Raw genomic sequence first — 18519 nt, 5'->3', positions numbered from 1 at the left:
CTCTTGATTCACTTTTCACTTTGAAGTTTCCCGAGCTCACAGGAACAGGGGCCACAAAGCCAGACTCGTGTGAGGGCTTTAGATGCCTCTGCCAGGACTATGGCAGGACGGGGGGGCGTGAGAGGTTTGGGCAGTATTGATGGGCAAGGCTACGTGTTGTCTGGATCGCTGGCGGCCTTTGCTTTTTTTTGCTTTGTAGTAACACGAAAGAGAAAACGGTACGGCTCGCTTTTTAAGCGCACAATACACACTTGAGAAATTACTCGACTGGGAAGGGACGGAGCACTTAAGTAGAGAGGCAGCTATCACTGTGACTGTTTTTTCTGCCCGTGCACAATTGTGAAAATAAACAGTGACGTTCGCGTTTGCTTAAGATCCCCGCAAAGGAGGTTTGGCAGGATACATCTGTAAGCACTTAGAAAAAATAAAAACGGCTATAATACTTTAATAGAGCCATGTCGGAGAGACTTTTAGGCACAAGGTGTTCCACTGTCGGTGTATGTCTACGTCCGTCTTCGCTGATCTCATCAAAGGGCCAAAGGGTACCAGAGAGAAGGAAGGGAAAAAACCTTCAAAAATAAACTTAAACTCAGGCTACATTCGCAGGAAGAGTCTTTAAAAGCAGCCTTCGGGGTGCCGGCCAGGCAGATTATTTCTAACATATCCAACCTGCGTTACTCAGCAGAGCTTTCTATTTGTTCTCAGGTATCTGAATCACGTGCGGGCTGCCGTGACTCAGGACACAGCTGGAGGATACACCTCAGGTTTGGCGTGTTATCGCGCCATCCAGGACGCGTTCAGCGGGCTGTTCCCTCTGAGAGGCTGAAGAAGCTGCTCCAGTTAGAAATGTGACTGAAAAGACCTTAAATATTGCACTACTACCACTACGCTGCTGTGGGTGGGGAGTGCTCTGACTTATATGTATGTTGTATGTAACTTTTTAAATTTTGTGCAAACTTTATTTTTTAAATAAATGGCAATGAACATTGAGGTTTTGTCTATCATTTTGCAGATTTATTTTAAAATTAAACGCAGGCCAGAATTTAAAAAAAGAAAATGCAAATGACTTAGTCACAAAGCTGAGCCGTGACTTCTTCAAATAAACAATATTTAAGTGCAAAAAATAAAGTCGGCTCCTACGCTGATCCTCATGGTCCTCATTGTGCAAAGTCGATATTTATCCTTACGTTGCATTTGTAGTTTCTTCACACTTCTGTCTCTTTGAGGCTGGCTCTTCAATTTGTTCTGTAGACAAACAGAAAAAAGCATCATGGAAACCATCTCTGTGCCAACGTTGAAAATTAGCTCTGGAATTTCAGCACATATAACAGCGCAAACACAGGTATTTAGTATTTATTTATTTATTGTCATTGTCAAGAACAATGAAATTGCGTTTGGGGCTTCCATACAACCCAAAAAAAAGAAGAAAATAATAAATACCCCTTAAAACCCAAGTGTACATATTTAACCCAGTGTGACTCCAATGCAATAAGACAATCCTTAGCAATAATGTTCGTAGAAATTCAGACAAAGACCTGAGAAACATGACAAAATACAACAATGCAACCCATTCAATATTATTGTACTGTGAGATATGATATCAGATATGATAGTTATCTATTTAAGAAAGAGGGGGGCAGGAGGGGGAAGAGAATAAAGATATGATGCACATGCACCAATGCAGACCAGTTCATTGCTATTAAGAAGTTGGATATGGTTATTGTCCGTGAGAGGGGGGCAGAGAGTTCAGGTATTCATGCTTTACTTTTAATTGTGTCTAAATTATGGTCACAGAAATCATCCCCATGCATGCAAAATTCACACTATGGGCTAAGTAATGTCTAAGTAAAGTGGGAACTTAAAATGTTATGACAGAAAACTGAGGAAACATGCTTTTCTCTTGTTTATTTTCAATTCCTCTTCTTCCTACATTTATGGGATGTTTGAGCCTTTTCTTTTGGAAAAGACCTCATAAGAAGGAGTGATTCCTTACCTGACTCTTCAGCATCACTTCCAAAGAGGATATCTTTAGGGAGTTTGAACCTTACACACATCATATCTTTGTTAGGAGCCACGTTGCGCACAAAATGCACAGAGCATCGGTTCTTCAGAGGGAATCCGAGGCTGCGGGAAGCTCTCTCCACCACATCTGTGTCAGGGTCATCATCTTTGGAGAAGCCGTAGCAGTGCACTGTAGGTAGGTTCTCGTCACAAGGAGGCTCCTGGTGGTGCAGGAGGCCCCTGAACGCATCCAGGAAGTCCAGAGCTAAGGCAGGCAGGTTCATCACCACATGAATGGCAGATGTTCCCCTCATCAGTACAGGCAGCTCCTGCTTTAAAGGTCCCCGGATGAACGCCCTGCCGTCCAGATTGAAGGCTCTGACTTTGCTCTCCACCTTGTTGAGTTTGCAGTTATGCTGCAGCCATCGGTAGGACTCTGGGTTGAGGTCGTTGGCTAAGATGCTGGCACCTAAGCGAGCAGCTGGGATGGCGAAGGGTCCGACGCCAGCGAAGATGTCAAACACAGTGTCGCCGCGCTTGACGAGCTGCACCACCCGCTGGTGTTCTGTGCTCAGCCGAGGGTTCCAGTACACGCGAGAGAAATCAAACTCGTACGTCACCCCGTTTTCTTTCACCTGGATCGGGATCGGGACAGCGATTAGCCTGTGCACTGAACATATGTAATAACAAGTGTGAAACAGAGGGCTCTGTGGAACTACACATACTTTGGCGACCATGTTCTCCTCTCCAGCCAGCACTTCCATCTTAAAGTTGCGGTAAGTGGAATCGATTATGTTCGTCTTATTGACCACACAGGTGACACCAGGATTTTTGTCCATGATCACCTGACCTGCAAGAGAAGGCACAGAAAAGAAGCCTTACTGTAAATTTGGAAATGATGGGTGATCCCAGCTGATCCACTGTTTCTGTTAGCTGTATTTAGTCAGATGTACTTGTCATTTTGACATTTTAAGACACAGGTAAGTTTGGGTGACACATTAAAAAAAATAAAGTGAATAAATAAGCAGAAAGACGTGTAGATACTTCAGTTTGTAATAAAACCTCCCGCTGTCCAGGCAGCAGCCTCTCACCTATGAGGTTCTTGTATGTGAGCTGGTGGTCCCTCAGGTTCATGTGTGCGATGTGGCCCACCCGACTGAACGCAGAGGTCACATCCTGACCTTGGGGAAGCACAGCCTCCAGCACTTCTTCGCTCTTCAGGTTGTCATAGGTCAGCTTCAGCTCATAGTAGTGGAGCTCCTCACTGACACTGAACGACCTCAGAGCCTCAGCTTCAGTCTCACTGAAGGAGCTCGGCGAGGAGACTCTGCGAGGGTCCAACAGGACCAAGCGAAAGTCGCTACTCTGCTCTTTGTCCTGAACCACCCTGGGCACACCAGGGCGCTGGATGCTCGACTTTTTTAGGCTTTTCACTACTTTGTTTAAGACCCCAATGGGCACCCGTAGAGCAGGGACTGTAATAGTCTGTGTGAAGGCGTCTTTGTCCAGAGAGGTCATACCCCGGACCTCTGGAGGGGGTCGGTACAGTTTAGGCTCCATTATGGGCTTCACAGCCAAGCAAGGATACGCTGCAGAGCAAAAGCAGCGGTGCACAGTGGCAGGATTCAGGCTCCTTTGAGTTTGTGCAGATACAAAGATCCTGCCGAGAAACCTACGAACATAATAACGCCGTAATAATCAGGCAGAAAAGAAAAAACATTCAAATTATCAGAACAAAGCTTAAAACAAAAGTATACAATTAACCACTAACGATAAACCAGATCCAGACAGCTCACCTCAACATCCTCCGATCGCAGGCATGCTTGAACTACGTCATAAGACGTCGACCACCGTCGAGCGGTGATTGGTCAAGCGAGCAGCGACTCGCATTTTGATTGCACGGTGTAATTTCTGACGTGTAGAACGCGACGGAAATAAGAGGCACGTGACTCAACATCAACAGTGATCAGCTGACAAGTTTAGAGGAGGAGAGTTTGAGATGGTATCGTAACTCTGCGGCTCCCCGTCTCCTGCCAATCTGCGAGGGTTTTTTTTTTTACACTAATAAATTTGTTTCCCGCTTCGGTTCCCCACCCACAATGAGCATCAACAACGATGTGGACGTGGTCCGTGAACGCACCGCCCAGGACACCGAAGAGACTGCACCTCTGCTACAGGTAAAACAACAGGCGAAGACCCAAAAGTGAAACTGCGCTGAATGACTTGCTGACCTAAAATCTACAGTCTGAGACAGAAAATAAATGTGTTTCTGTCACAAGGAAGAATTTGTGTTTTATATAACTTTATTTATCCAAGAGACATTTGACAAATGATTTTTTTTTCTTCAAATCTGGCGAAGGGGTAGCAATAATTGCAACAAATCTAAAATCACAGTTCAATAAACATATTTTAAATGGTCCAAATTTAAAAAAATAAAAGTCAAACATCAACAGTGACTTTTTTTGTTTAATTTAATAATACACTGTGAATTACAGCAGTTAAAATGGCTGGTTTTTGTAGTGTTGTCAGTAAATCAGGCTGTCAAAATGTCCAGGAAAAATATCACGTGCTTGTTTTGAACTGCTTGTTCATCTGTTTTCTGCCTGTGTCAGCACTTGCAGTGAAAGTACACCCAACACCAGAACCTCTCTTTCTTCTTCTTTTTCCCCCCTCTCATGCTAATCTCTAACTTTGTTTCCTTTGGGCTTTGTCTTTTTTTTGCTAGTAAATTATGTCCAAAATTGAAGTAGACAAATATATGATTTTTTTTTTTAATATACTGGCATTATTTCAGTATTTCACTGGTTAAAAATCCAAAGGACCAGACAGGGCACAAGAGAGGTGAACAAGAGAGTGCTTGGAGACAAGTGACCAGGATGGACAGGATTAGAAAGGAGTACATCACAGGGACAAAGTCGGGACTGTTTGGAGGGAGGGATAGTGGCTATATTAGACCAAGGATATTGAAGATGGAGCTGCCAGGCAAAAGGGAAAGAGGAAGACCTCAGAGGAGACTATGGATGTAGTCAAGGACAGGAAGAGGGTTGGTGTGAAAGAGAAGCGTGATTTAATTACATACCATGGTTTCACAGTTAAATGGACAATTCTACTGTCAGTCCCTCATTTGAGGATGTTGTTGTGGTTATATTAAATCAGTTGTCCACATACACGCTGACAGACTGCTCAAAGCTGCTGATGAATCCTGCAAAAACTCTGCAGAAACCAAAGTGTCTCCATCTGCACCTCTTCAGAATGTGCCATTTTAATAGTGTGCAGGGGGAAATGGGGGAAAAACAACAACAAACCAAATTCATATTTCAGCCTTTGAACCACTTATTCTTTGATTTGATGTCAGACTAGATTAATTTAATGTTGTTTGCTGAAGCTACTTGAAGCTAAAACAGTGCACTGATAATGCAGATAAAGACTTTATTGTGACACAGAGACTATTTCAGTGCCCACTTAAGTGTTTAGAATTTTAACTTCAGACAAAAACTTTTTGACCTCACCCGTATTACAGCATTATATTAAAAATGACTGTTACAGTCATTTTTAAAACATCAGTAATGTATGTTTAGAGAGTTTAGAAGTTTTAGCTTGTCTGTCTAAAGGTAATGAGAGACTCTTTCTAGCTTGATTTTGTTAGTTTATGTGGCTGATTTCAGTGAGCAATATAGAGTTACAGTTCAAATCTAAGCAAGACATAGTGTGTGGTGTGTGTTGTTGATTCAGTGAGAGTATGTGAGGGTTACCATAAATTTTGTCATCATGGTGTGAACATGCGGCTCAATCTGGACGTACACATGTTTGCAAAGTACTGAAAACAACATGTTCTCCCTCCTTTGGCTACTCTGTTTAGGGGTCACCACAGCAGATCATTTGCCTCGGTCTCAGCCTATCCTTAGCATCTTCCTCTGTCACACCAACCCTCTGCATGATCTCCTTGAATAGATCCATCAACAATCTGTGTGGTCTTTCTCTTTTCTCCTGCCTGACAGCTCCATCTTCAACATTCCTTGTCCAATATATCCACTCTCCCTCCTCTGCACGTCCAAACCAACTCAGCTTTGGCTCTCTAACTTTGTCTCCAAACATCCATCACAGTGGTTTGATTTCTTCTTGTTTTGCTTCCAACTGTGTTGAATTGTACCCTGTGCAAGCTGGGATAAGCTTTACCTCAGTGTGCCATGCTTTACAATAAACTCCAGCTACTTTGTATTTTTATTCATTTGGGGTCTTAGTTCACTTCCTGTCTCTCAGTACTGTAACAGGGGGGACTGCAACAGCCTGAAGGTCAATCTAAGCTTGTTGTGACACTGACACAAGAGTTGCCACTCGTTCTGTCCAGGATATCCCCCATTAGAGAGGTCAAGCAGTTTGGGCAGCTCCCCTTATCCTGAGCTCAGGCAGCTGTCCCACAGCCAGCAGCTCAAATCCCTCTCCATCCATTCCCATTTCCATTCCCTGATCCTCCATGCCACTGCTGTGCTCTTTTCATGACATCCATCATCAGGGCAAGCCAGTTGTTCTTAATACTGTCATGAGTAATCTTCCTGAGGCTCTTACAAAAATAATCAGATTTCTTCTGCTGCATCTTTTTCTTCATGCTATTTATATTGTGTGTTATATGTGCAGGGAGCTGTGCTATCCAGAGCCAAAGGTGCCTCCTTCGCCTCCTCTGTGTTTAACCTGATGAATGCAATCATGGGCAGCGGCATACTGGGTCTAGCTTATGCCATGGCTAGCACTGGAATAGTTGGGTTTTGGTAAGAATCTTCTCGGTGCGTAAGGCAGAAAAATGCATGACTTGACCCCTGGTATCCCAGACGATATCTGGATTAGTTTGTTATAATTCCTATAGAGCATCTAAAACTGTGTCTCCCAGTGTTTATTTTTGCTTTACAATTTGATACGTGCTTGTAAAGATATGATGAGAAACGTTTTTTTCCAGTATCCTGTTGGTGCTGGTGTCCAGCCTGGCTGCGTACTCTATACACCTCCTGCTGAAGCTCTGTGACCAAACAGGTGGGTGGGATGCAGGGTAACACGTCTCTGTGGGTGTATCCAGGGGGCTTCATCCAGAGTTGTTACATTTAAACACCCTCACTTGATTTTTTTTCCCATTCCATTTACTTATTATTTGCATCCTCATTGTGAGAAACTTCAGATGATGTTTAAATAATATTTTACAGGAGCAAAGAGAGGAGATAAAAACCAGATAATCCCATTTTTCCATGAAGAATTTTGTGATGTGATAGTCATCCTGACATCGTTTTCATGTCTGATTCTTCTTTTTTTCCCTCTTCTTCTTGGCTTTAGGTATCAATTCATATGAAGACCTCGGAGGGAAAGCCTTACAAAAACCAGGAAAAGTAAGTGTTGATTTTTGGATTGCTGCACATTTGCCCTGCCAAAAAGTTTTTACAAGTTTTTCCACCGTGACCAGAGAACTTGCTCACACTCACTGTCTTTTTAGGTTCTGGTTGGAATCGCTATTCTTATCCAAAATATCGGTGGTAAGTGAGCCCCCGGTTCAATGTGCAGTTACATACATCATTTCTGACATGCTGGACAGGAACTGATTTTTGTGGGTTTTTATAGGAGAAGGGTGGTGAAGAGGGTGAGGAGTGCTGCAGGGTCAGACTATGGTCAGTTTATTTTGGAGGTAGATAGCGCCTCCTGCTGGTGCCCAAATGGCTGGCGTTTTACAGCCACCCTCCTGTGTGGCTATTATCTCGATTCCCTGATAACCTCTGACCCTGCAGCCGCTGTCTCCTCCCCTGAGCCTGAAACATGACTTCTCCTCTAATTGATCGCTGATGGTAAACCCACTCCCACCGTCTGTGTGTGGAGTAGCCTAATGGGACCCCTCCCTTTATTTCCCCCACCCCCTCACTTCTCTCTCTCTCTTTCTCTTACTGTCATTCCTCAGCCACAAACCGTGCTTCCCAGACAGTCGAGAGCTGAGGTGATAGCTCCTCTGCAGTCATTAGTGGCACGGCTGAGTGGATTATTGCCGTGCCCTCTGGTATGTGTGCGGTTTTCCCAGCATGGGGGCAATATGTGTGAGAGTGTGAGAGCCAGCACTCCAGCATGCATCTGTCTATACCCCGGGCTCCTTTTATAAGAGTGCAATTAGCCTCACTCTGGGTAAACATTCATCTGCACTGCCAAAGGCTGATGGGCCAATTGACCTTAATTACTGACCAGCCCAGGGCTCTCACAGCCGGCTTCGGCCCTTGTCCTTAATGAAATGAAAGTGGCTCTGGCCTTTGTTGAGCACACTCTGCCGCTATTTGCTGACCACACACAGAAGGTTTAGGTCAACTTTTCTTGAAGTTTACATAAGTACTTATTATTCTAATACGTTTTCTTACCACTTGGCAACGCTTTCTCTTCACTCAGGGTTTTTTTTTTCCCCCTCCCTGCTTTTTTTTTTAAAAGATGCAAATACTGTCCCACCAGCAGTTTCCACAGATGTGGTGTTATACTTACAGTAACCAGCTGCATCGAACGAAACCATTGCATCATGTCTGCTGTGTGTGATCTCTGTCAGCATGTCTTTATTTGTCTGTGGCTTAAAACGATACATATAATATAAAAAAAACTTTCATGCTTTCTTTAAGTTGACGGATGAACTCTCCCAGGGTACGTTTTTGATTAATCCGCTAAAAAAAACCCCGCAGCCTCAGAGTAACATCTTATTGACAGATTTGAGCGCTTACATAAAATGTCTGCAGTTATTCTCAGAGAGGGAATGTCCGTGCGTCTGTGTGGGCCGAAGTGTTGCTGGGGGAATTTTCTTTCATAAACAAATACAGGATCTGGGGGATTAAGGCCAGGCTTATTTAACGGCAAGCGCAAGATCTGCCCTCCGAGGCAATAAGGGCCCAACTAACTCTGGCTAGCGTGGCTTCACAAATCTAAATCCCTTAACATTATCTCCCTTTATAACTGGCCACACACTGCATCTGAATACCAAACGTGCTCACTTCTGATGATGCTCTCTTCCCCCTTTCTTGCTTGCTTTCTTGTTTTTGGGGCTTCTAATACTCACAAAAAGTGACCCCCCCCCCCTCTCTCTCTCTGATTGGTTGCCTGTGCATACAGGGAAGTATCCTGTTTCCTAGTGAGGTGGAGAAAGGGGGAGAAGTACCTGGATTAGCGTCAGAGATCATTATTGTTAGCATTCCTCCCCCCTTCGCACTTCTTCGTCATGGCTGCTACTCGCGGTCTCCAGCAGTTGGAAGTCCTGCATAATGTCCGCTCCTCTATGCCAAGGGCTTTGCCGGTGATCCCCTTGAGCTGCCTGCCCCACCCGTTTGCATTGGAGCCGTAGTAACCCCCCCCCCCCCCCCCCCCTTCCACCCTGCTATTTCCTCACACTGGAAAAACGCTCATCATCCTCACACAGCAGCTTATGATTGCTTGTGACAGCACACATTCATCTGCTGTTTTTATGATTTAGTAGCTTGGTGTGATTATGGGCTTTTTTTTCTTTCTTTTTTTTAATAAACACTCAATTTCTGAACCCTTTCTGTTCTCTCGCTTCTCAGCCATGTCATCCTATTTGTTCATCTTGAAGTCGGAGCTTCCTGCAGCCATCAACAGCCTCCTGAGTGCAGACAGCCCAGGGTGGGTATATCCAGCGCTGTGAGCTCCCTCGTTTGCCAAAAAAGAAATTCAGCTCAAAATCTGTCACAGCTGCGGGTTGAACAAAGTCATTCTTTTGAATTAGCTGCACTGAGATAAAGAATGAGTCATTCCTGTTCCCATGATGTTGTAGATTATACCTTTTGGCCTTTTTTAAATAAGTCAAATTTGACACTTGTGCGCCACAAAGCTACACAAACTGGAATTAGTCGGGCAATAAGAAGCGCATGAATAATGTCGGGGAAGCTCCCTTGCTAAACCAAAATACACTGCTAATGTTTTCTCTGTCTGTCGTGTAGCGTGAGGCATGCCCACAGGAAATGTATTCCCGATACGAGAGCCATTCATCACCTATCAGCAGCAGCCAGTGCCTTTCATTGGTCTGCGTGGACATGCCTGCAGAGAAGTCCTTGGCAAAGAATGTAACTTCTATCACTTTATTATTGGCCACACTGGTTTAAGCAAGAGTTGTAGCTGCTCTCAGCCCTATCCGTCAACATCTGAATCTTCCACACACAGCTGCTTTGTATTAGCGCTCTCCTTTCACCCCCACCCCCCAAAATCTCTCACACATGTTCCCTGGAATCAGACTGATACAAGGGGATATCAGTTTTGCCATTCTAATTACAGCTCACTGCTGAGGGAAACAAAACATTTCTGTTAATGAGCGGCTTTGAGATGTTAACAGACGCGCACATTCGATTCCATCAAAGCCCAAATAAATGAGTTGTTTTATATTAAAACGCGTTTCTTTTATCTGGCTCATTTATCATAATACGGCAGAGCGAAAACAAAGTCACGCTCAATCTTTTCTGCGCTGCTGCTAACAGACTGCGTGTGTCCCGCTTCTCTCATCGCGTTTAAATTCAAGGCCAAAGACACAGACAGCTGTGGATCTGGGATTGTGCGCGGCCAGATTTATGCTGATGTTCGAGATTGACTCATTGGCAGTCGTGCTCCGGCTTTAACCGAGAGCTATCCTGCATCTCGTTATAGCGTGAAATGTTCCACATTTCATGGTTCTTCTAGGTATCCTGTGACTTTACAGTAAGCCTGCAGCCTCCAGAGATCCCTTTTTCTTTTTTTTTACAAAAATGTCTGCAGGAATGAGAGCTTTTTTTTCTTTAATTTAAAGTGCTTCTTGTTGAAAAGTAATGTGCAAATAAACCGGCCTCGCCTTAATTAAGATTGGGTTGAATACTTTGTGTAAACTTGGCTTGGAGCAGACCTGATTGGACCAGAGAGAGTCCAGGTCAGAGCAGAGGTCTCGGTGACATCCAGTTACAGGGTAGAAACGGTGTAGATGCGGAGACAAATCCATCAGCGCCTATGGTAACGCCACAGCTGTGAAACTGCCAAACAGGGGTCAGTGGGTGTTGATGTTGTCAGAGCAGGTGCTGCTTGACTCTGGAAGCCCCCATAAAGAGCGGTGGAGCCAGTCCCTCACGACCCCCGCATACAACCCGCAGCAGAGAGCCGGGCAGCACCCATCTCGACCGACCCCGGTGGAGCCGGCATGCCTTCCACATGTGTCACCTCGAACGCCAAGCCCCCACCCCCCTCCTCCTCCTCATTTTACTCCCCGATCTCGAATGAACTGCCAAGGCTATCCCTCGGCAAAGGAAAATATTATTCCCCCTCTCCAAAAACCCAGCAAGTGAAATGTGGTCTTATCTGATGGAGCGACACAACGTTTGCAAGTGAATTACATAATTGTTATGGTTTGCAAGAGCTAAAGCCTTTAATTCATACCACATGATGAATCTGTCGCTCTGTATTTGAGCACGAAATGGAGACAAATTTCCAGAGCCGGCCCATCTTAAGGCATGGAAGAATACTCTCTCCTATCCCTGACCTGATAATAAAACGTGGCTTAATTCAGTGTTAACCTGTAATAGTTCACTCCCTTGCTGTTTTTATTCATTCATTCATTTATTTATTTTCCAGAAATGCCTGGTATGAGGATGGCAGGCTGCTTCTGATCATAATCACACTTTGTGTCGTTCTACCTCTGTCATTGTTGCCTAAAATTGGTACGTTAAGCGATCCTCAAGCGTGTTATTTATTTTTTTCTTGTTTGGTTGCTTCTTGATAGATCTTTCTCCCGTCCTTACAGGCTTCCTGGGATACACTAGTAGTCTCGCCTTCTTATTCATGCTGTACTTTGCAGTTGTGGTAAGCTCTGACACGAACCTCCATACGTCCATCTGTTTGTTTGTTTGTTTTCATTTTTGACTTTATTTATTATCTCGTGTAGGTCGTGGTCAAGAAATGGTCCATCCCCTGCCCACTGCCCCACAATATAACGTCCCTTTCAGGTGCCTTCAAGGTAAGAACAGCATTTCTTTCAGCACATAAATACTCTTTTGAAAACAACACAGATCTGGTGCAGTATGGTCCAGAAGGTCACGGGCACGGGATTAAGAGGAAAGCCCAGGAGATTAAGCTTACTGATTGTGTCTGCACAGGCTGATGAGGACCAGAGAAGGCTGCACAGATCTGTGTATGGTAACTGATGCTGTTCCTGAAGGACAGGAAGTCCAGATAACCTTGCCTGATCCTGGAAATCAACTCTGACCTTTAGGAATTAAACAGACCATACAAAAAACCTGCTATGAGCTATATTAGAATACTTGTTTCCCTTAAGCTTGAAATTAAGCTTTACTATTTGCAGCAGCACTGCTGAACTCATCTCTTTCTAGAAATAACCGGCTCACTTTTTCACCTTGTTTCTCCAGATATCAAATTCCTCTGACTCAGAGTGTTCTCCAAAACTCTTCGTCATCTCTAGTAAGGTACGTATAGGAAACCAGCATTTTTCCTCGGCACTGAACACGCGGAGGCTTTGAGGTGGCAGTGAGAAGCTGTTAAACGTAGATCTGCTGCAGCTGCTCCACTGTGTTGACAGGTCACACTCTCACCTGTGAAGTGTAACCTGTACATGTGGAACTCAAGCACACTACACAGCTGACACGTGACACCGATTTACACTTTCTCGACCGTTTCCTATAATGTGCTCACACGGCACTATAGATGTATACTTGCACATAGTATAAGATGCATTTAGTGGAAGAAAAGTTCAGAAAGTTCTCACATTTCGATTTGCATCCTCACTCTTAGCAGCCCAAGCAGTAATTACTACTATGAGGACCATACCTTGACCCACCTACCTCCTCCCTCCAGTGTAACTGAGTAGGTTGTTAATTTGTTAATGACGGCTGTGCTCTGACTGATGTGTGTGTGTGTGTGTGTGTGTGTGTGTGTGTGTTTGTGTTGCAGAGTGCCTATGCCATCCCCACCATGGCCTTCTCCTTTCTGTGCCACACGGCTGTCCTGCCGATCTACTGCGAACTGGATCGGTCAGCTTCGCGTTTATTTCTACTATTTTTGCCTGTTTTCTGTCATATGTATCCAGTTATGACAGAAAACAGCTGCTTATATTAAACACGGCAAAGTTTCAAGTAGTTGGAGGATGCGTGAGTCAGAAGCTCAGGCTTTAGGCTCCTCTACATGCATTTCCTACAGTTTGCTTTCTATGTGGAGAGGAGGTTAAATGACCTGACTTAGGGGCTACACCAAGGCCCAGGATAGGATAATAAGATAAATTATAATTGTTATGTATCATTTAAAGATATTCTAAGTCTATGAATAAAATATGGAGCTGGAAATGACCATAATAGGTGCTTGTCACGTGAATGCATTATTATCGCTTTGTCTTTCAGACCTACCAAAGCCAGGATGCAGAAGGTCACGAATATCGGCATCAGCCTCAGCTTCTTGCTGTACTTTATTTCTGCGCTGTTTGGCTACCTCACCTTCTACGGTAAGTCATCAGGGACACTTTCATTCAAAGGAAAGCATTGTCCCATCTCTGTTTTCATCTTCTAACTTTTAGCTCACGTGGAATCCGAGCTGCTCCTCAGTTATGATGCATACTTGCCCCGGGACACCATGGTGATAGCGGTTCGACTGGCCATCCTCCTGTCTGTGCTGCTGACTGTGCCACTTATACACTTCCCTGTGAGTAGACCTGCTTCATCATCATCATCATCATGATAATAATAATAATAATAATAATAATAATAATAATAATAATAACGATGCTTTTTCCACACAGGTTTGTTTAGTGCTTCTTCTTTTTTCTTTTTTTACTCAAACTGTGAAACTGAAGAACTGAACTGAAAATACTTGAAGGCTTTGTTGATCATTTTTATGTTGTTATTGTGATCAAGATGGTTTTATTTTTCAGTTCCACCTTTTTACTCTTTCACTTTATCAATTTAAATTTATTGTCGCCTAGAAAATTCATCTGGCTCTGTTACTGTGTTACAGCTGCCAGAAAAGCAGATTACTTCACTTTCCTTCTTTCTGCTTTAAGACATTTAGTTGCAATAACACTCGAGTGCTTTCAGCTTGAATGGGTACTGTCTGTGTCTGTGTGCTTGCTGCAGGCCCGTAAAGCTGCAATTTTGATGCTTTTCGGGGGGCGTGCCTTTTCTTGGCTGATCCACATCGCTGCAACTCTAACCATCCTGTGTGTGGTGCTGATACTCGCCATCTTTGTGCCTGATATCAGAAATGTGTTTGGAGTAGTAGGTATGTGGTACTTTGAAAATACTTTTAACATATGGGAGTGGGGGGAGTGGGGGGGGGGGGGGGGGGGTGTATATCAATAGATATTATATTGTTCATAAATTATAGATATATTTTTATTTCCTTACCTGTAACCTTTTAAATATGAACAGGCATTATAAGCTGCCAATATCCCAGTAGCCCACAGTTATTGATTGTACTGGCTAGAACTGCAGTATCTGCTTATACATAATTGATGGCTGGAGTCCTGCTCAAACAGTTTATAAATCTCCTATCATGAGCCTTTCCTGTTTGTTCCTCAGGATCAACAACATCCAGCTGCCTCTTATTTGTCTTTCCGGGCATCTTCTACCTCAAAATCAGCAGGCAGCCCCTCAGGTCCTTCGACTGTGTTGGGGTAAATGAGCTCTTCCGTAAATAGAAGATCTGGCGATGAAGTTGCATACATTATATTTTGAGGTAATCTGGTAATTATTTCGATTTTTTTCTTTTCTTTTCTTTCTCCTCTCTCCCCTTCAGGCTGCACTACTCTTGGTCTTTGGCGTGATTATGGGAGTCATCAGTTTCTGTGTTATCGTCATCACATGGGCAAAGAGCTCCTAGCCCCCTTCTGGTCTCCTCCCCCAGACCAACAACAAAACCAAAGAAAATGAAGCGCGCACCAAACAAACTGAAAGTTGAATAAATAAAGGGAACAGCATCGCCCCCAGGCATTTATTTATGATAAAATTATTCTACATTTGTTTTTTTTTTTACGTTCTTTCCAATCTCAGCTCAATGTTTACATCTCCTGTACCGCACTGACCTTTGTACTGTACCAAATTCAGGGCAAGTCTTGTCTTTTTTTTTCAAATCTGATGTGTGGGTTTGTGATACAAAGCTGTAAATTTACTTTAATGTGCTTGTTTTTTCATTTCTACTTGTTCTGTGTTTGCGATTTTTGCACTTTATGTAAATTATTGACCACCTGATGAAGACTACATCCAAGTTTACTGCTTTCCTAAATTTTGTATGTGACACTATATGTATTTGTAAACACAGTGGGTTTTATGAATCACATTTATTTTTTGGGGCATTTGTTTTGAGTGTCTTTGAGCTTTGAGCACTCTAAAATCAGGTAAAACTATTTCTGCTACATCGTCTACTGCAGTGAATGTGATAAAACCGGTGATCAGTTTGTTGGTTCATTATAGCGCACGCCATGTGGGCCTAATTTAAAATGTGTTAGATTGTATCAAATTGCCAGCACTTGATAAAAGAGACATTGTTTATGTAATGACATGTCAGTTTTGCTCTATTTAACCACTAAAATGTCTTTATCGGTTTTCTAGAAAGCTCATCAGTCAAAACATGTCTGCTTGTTTGATTGGCAGGCACACTGCTGACGCTGAGGCCCCGCTCCTCAGTTGTACTGTGGTTTTCAGCCTGTAGCTAATGAAAGCCACATGCTCTGTACGTTTCTAATCATGATGCTGTTTAGATTGTCTTCATGCTGCCTCTGGAACCTACGGCCACCCGACTGCTGCTTTTAATCTGAGGAATTAGGCAGGCTGGCCCCCACCATCCCTGCGAGAAAGCAGCGGCTGCAGGATTTTCACGCCACCCTTTTTTCCTTTTTTTAAAACAAGGTTCGGTAATGCAGGGAATATCCCCGTGCTTCAATCCACCCCTCTTAAGGACACTCCCAGAAATAAAGGGCACCACAGCTGAACATATATATTTGGTTGTCATGAGGGGTAGAAGCAATGAAGTATGACAGCAGAAAAAAATACTGAAGTACATTTTTTCCAAATAATTGTAATAATTTTGGGCTTGAAGGAATAATTTAAAGAAATGCCAGTGAGAAAGTCCTCAGATAAAGGAGCTATAAATGAAGTGGGAAAACAACAGTGTTTCTGACAAATAGGAACAAATTAAGAATCCTGACCTTCTCCTGCACGGGATCATTTACAAACCTCTATGCTGAACGCAAAAGCAGAGCAAGATTGCCACCTGGTGTCAGACTGTGTCCACAGCAGTCCAGGTCGGCACCATTTCACAGAAACTCAGGCGTCCTATGTTTTATCAAAACCTAACTAGGTGAAGATAACCACATGCTCAGATATTTTTCCAGGTTTATAATGAGCTGGAAAAATGCATGTTAACTCAAACCAGAGCTGGGTTTTTTTGTTTTTTTTTTAAATGGAGATCTGACTGGGTCCCGAGTCCTCGGGCCCAGAGGTGGGAGTGTTTTTGTTTAGTTAAACTCACTCACACCCTGGGCCCATGTCCAGCAGTATGACAGCACCATCTCCCAGGGTTAAAGGATGGAATGAGCCAGCAGAGGAGCGATGGTGGGCCGGAATTAAGCTCCTGCTGGCAGCCGCCACTTTTGTATTGTTTCAAGAGGCGTCGGCTGTGTTCTTTGAAAATCATTTTCTGTTGTTGGAAATCAGGAGAAGGGTGAACCTGGTGTCCTCACTTTGACCTTCAGCCTACTTTGCCCATCCTGTGTGTGAAAACAGGCTGGGAACCACTGGATTAGATATGCAGAAAGTATTATCTACGTTTCTACAGGTGGCTGGAGACTGTTATCAGTGTGTCTTCTCTCTCCCTCCCCTCACCCCACCCAGTCACAGCAGACAGCTGCCCCTCCTGAACCTGTTTCCGTCTTTATTTCCTGTTAGGAAGGAGTTTTTCCTTCCCGCTGTTGCCAAGTGCTCGGTCACAGGGAGTCGTCTCATTGTTGGAGTTTTCCCTGCGTTATTGTAGGGTCTTTACCTTACAACACAAAGCAACTTGAGGTGACTGTTGTTGTGATTTCGTGTCTTTATAAATTAAATTAAATTGAATTTTCTGTTGTGGTGGACATCAGAAACTGAAAATCTCAGTGCGGACAACATCTGCTTTCTGTTTGCCTGCATAATCTTGTTCAACAGGCATTCCTGGCTGAAAGGTGCTTCACATGAGCTTTTTAAATGCCGGTTGGCATGATGAGTGGCTGTCCTTGTTAGTCACGGTGGGGACTGCAACTCAGAAGAGATGCCATCAATACGCAAGTGTCATCACTGATGAAGTGCTCTCCATTTATTTATTTTTTCCCTCTTTCCTCCCATTCTCTCTGTTCCCTCCATCTACATTCACTCCATGCCGCTTTTCTGCTTTTAATCAATTTCCATGCTCTATCAGTAAACATGTTCTTTGTGTCACAGTAAGAGCATTCCTCACTCTGAGCACTCTTTCTGAAAGAGCACACGCTTTGGTCATAGGAGAATGTGACCCATTTATACTCCTTATTTCTTTATGATTTTTTTTAAATATCATATTGCTTAAATAAGGCCTCAAAGCAGGAGAAAAACACGATTAGAGATCTTTATATGTGACATGGTGCAGTTTGACAACATCATCTGCTCCTGCTTTTCAGCTAGCGTGCTTCAGACAAGCCCGTGCTGCATTTGTAGATGAGCGATGTCCTTCAGCCCTTTCACCAGGGGAGTCCCCAAAGCTGTGTATTAACTGAAAACCATTGTGTGCAGCAAACTCGTCACTTTCTCGAATAAAGGGGAAGAACTGACTGACACACGCATCACCTGCCAGTTCACAATAAGGGCCAACACAATGACTAAAAAAATAAACTTGACTCCAAGATTGCAGTCCCTATATAGTCCTCGAGACACAATACACCTCTGTAGCAGAGCCGTATGTTTTCAGGACTGGAATCAAGGTCAAGAGTGAAAGAGGAGGTTTTATAAATAAACAAGGGAAGTTTTACAAGGAAAAGCTTTGTAGTGGTTTGTCAATTTGGCATGTAACGACCAGAGGTTGAGGAGTAAGGAAGAGCGCCGATGGAGGCCCAGTGGTCAGCAGCGCAGTGTGGGATTCTGTTTTTTTTGGTTGGGAGCAGGGGTTAGTTTGTGTCACTGCAATCCCATCAGCCCTGCGCTGAGCCTTTAATGCAGCCCTGACGCCTTTCTGGCGCAGGGGCCACGCTGCCTCACATCTGGAGCCAATTACCCTGGAGGGGCTGTGACAGGGCCCCCACCATCCTCTACTCTCTGCTCCTCTGTCCAAAGCAGCTCACACCACTCTCACAGTTGCATTCTTCTTTTCACAACATCATGCTTTATTTGTCAGTCCTTTTCCTCTTTCTTTTTTTTAATTTGAAAACCATAACCTCCTCTACACTCAGAATCCCCCCCCTCTAATAAGCTGATAAAGAAGAATAACAGGGTATGTTTGTGGCCGAAGGGCTTAAGAGAGCAGAGAGCACTACGTAATGTCAGAGTCTCTTGT

General features: G+C 43.8%; 3 protein-coding genes across 5 annotated transcripts in view; 2 read left to right on the top strand and 1 right to left on the bottom strand.

The window, feature by feature from the left end:
- The window catches only part of mnat1 (MNAT1 component of CDK activating kinase), a 36117-nt gene extending 35127 nt beyond the window's left edge, over window positions 1–990 (top strand). The window contains exon 8 of the mRNA XM_086275973.1: window positions 706–990. Within this exon, the coding sequence (XP_086132099.1) occupies window positions 706–826 (121 nt within the window). The 3' untranslated portion in view covers window positions 827–990. The remainder of the gene's footprint in view (window positions 1–705) is intronic.
- Window positions 991–1002: 12 nt separating this feature from the next.
- Window positions 1003–3868, bottom strand: trmt5 (tRNA methyltransferase 5). 2 transcript variants are annotated; one of them, XM_086275970.1, is made up of 5 exons: window positions 3798–3838; window positions 3093–3673; window positions 2727–2851; window positions 1994–2636; window positions 1003–1245 (listed from the first exon to the last, which is right to left on the bottom strand). In XM_086275970.1, exons 1-5 carry the CDS (start codon window positions 3803–3805, stop codon window positions 1184–1186), a joined length of 1419 nt encoding a protein of 472 aa, XP_086132096.1. In that variant the 5' UTR covers window positions 3806–3838; the 3' UTR covers window positions 1003–1183. The 2 variants fall into 2 exon arrangements, with proteins under 2 accessions (XP_086132096.1, XP_086132094.1); XM_086275968.1 differs by having other exon boundaries at window positions 1994–2851; window positions 3798–3868.
- Window positions 3869–3943: 75 nt separating this feature from the next.
- On the top strand, window positions 3944–17023 carry slc38a6 (solute carrier family 38 member 6). Of its 2 annotated transcripts, XM_086275971.1 has the most exons (16): window positions 3945–4178; window positions 6637–6767; window positions 6953–7026; window positions 7321–7373; window positions 7478–7517; window positions 9558–9636; window positions 11602–11687; window positions 11771–11829; window positions 11912–11983; window positions 12393–12449; window positions 12934–13013; window positions 13377–13477; window positions 13550–13674; window positions 14106–14250; window positions 14550–14644; window positions 14767–17021. In XM_086275971.1, the coding sequence occupies exons 1-16, from the start codon at window positions 4101–4103 to the stop codon at window positions 14848–14850; spliced, it is 1359 nt and encodes a 452-aa protein (XP_086132097.1). In that variant the 5' UTR covers window positions 3945–4100; the 3' UTR covers window positions 14851–17021. The 2 variants fall into 2 exon arrangements, with proteins under 2 accessions (XP_086132098.1, XP_086132097.1); XM_086275972.1 differs by lacking the exon at window positions 6637–6767 and having other exon boundaries at window positions 3944–4178; window positions 14767–17023.
- The last annotated feature ends 1496 nt before the right edge of the window (window positions 17024–18519 follow it).

This window comes from Aulonocara sp. 'chitande type north' Nkhata Bay, linkage group LG19, assembly GCF_057382095.1.
Source record: "Aulonocara sp. 'chitande type north' Nkhata Bay isolate Kocher_YH1m ecotype deep benthic linkage group LG19, A_spYH_male_GT1.1, whole genome shotgun sequence".
NCBI classification, from domain to species: Eukaryota; Metazoa; Chordata; class Actinopteri; order Cichliformes; family Cichlidae; genus Aulonocara; species Aulonocara sp. 'chitande type north' Nkhata Bay.
This window is presented reverse-complemented; position numbering and strand designations above follow the sequence as displayed.

Excerpts from the sequence above, each read along its gene's own strand:
- slc38a6 (XM_086275971.1), top strand. The coding sequence starts at position 4,101 with ATGAGCATCAACAACGATGTGGACGTGGTCCGTGAACGCACCGCCCAG. Across the intron at positions 7,027-7,320 it reads GAAGCTCTGTGACCAAACAG|GTATCAATTCATATGAAGAC; the intron begins GTGGGTGGGATG and ends TCTTGGCTTTAG. Across the intron at positions 7,518-9,557 it reads TCTTATCCAAAATATCGGTG|CCATGTCATCCTATTTGTTC; the intron begins GTAAGTGAGCCC and ends CTCGCTTCTCAG.
- trmt5 (XM_086275968.1), bottom strand. Across the intron at positions 2,852-3,092 it reads CACATACAAGAACCTCATAG|GTCAGGTGATCATGGACAAA; the intron begins GTGAGAGGCTGC and ends CTTCTCTTGCAG. Across the intron at positions 1,246-1,993 it reads AAGTGATGCTGAAGAGTCAG|AACAAATTGAAGAGCCAGCC; the intron begins GTAAGGAATCAC and ends GTTTGTCTACAG.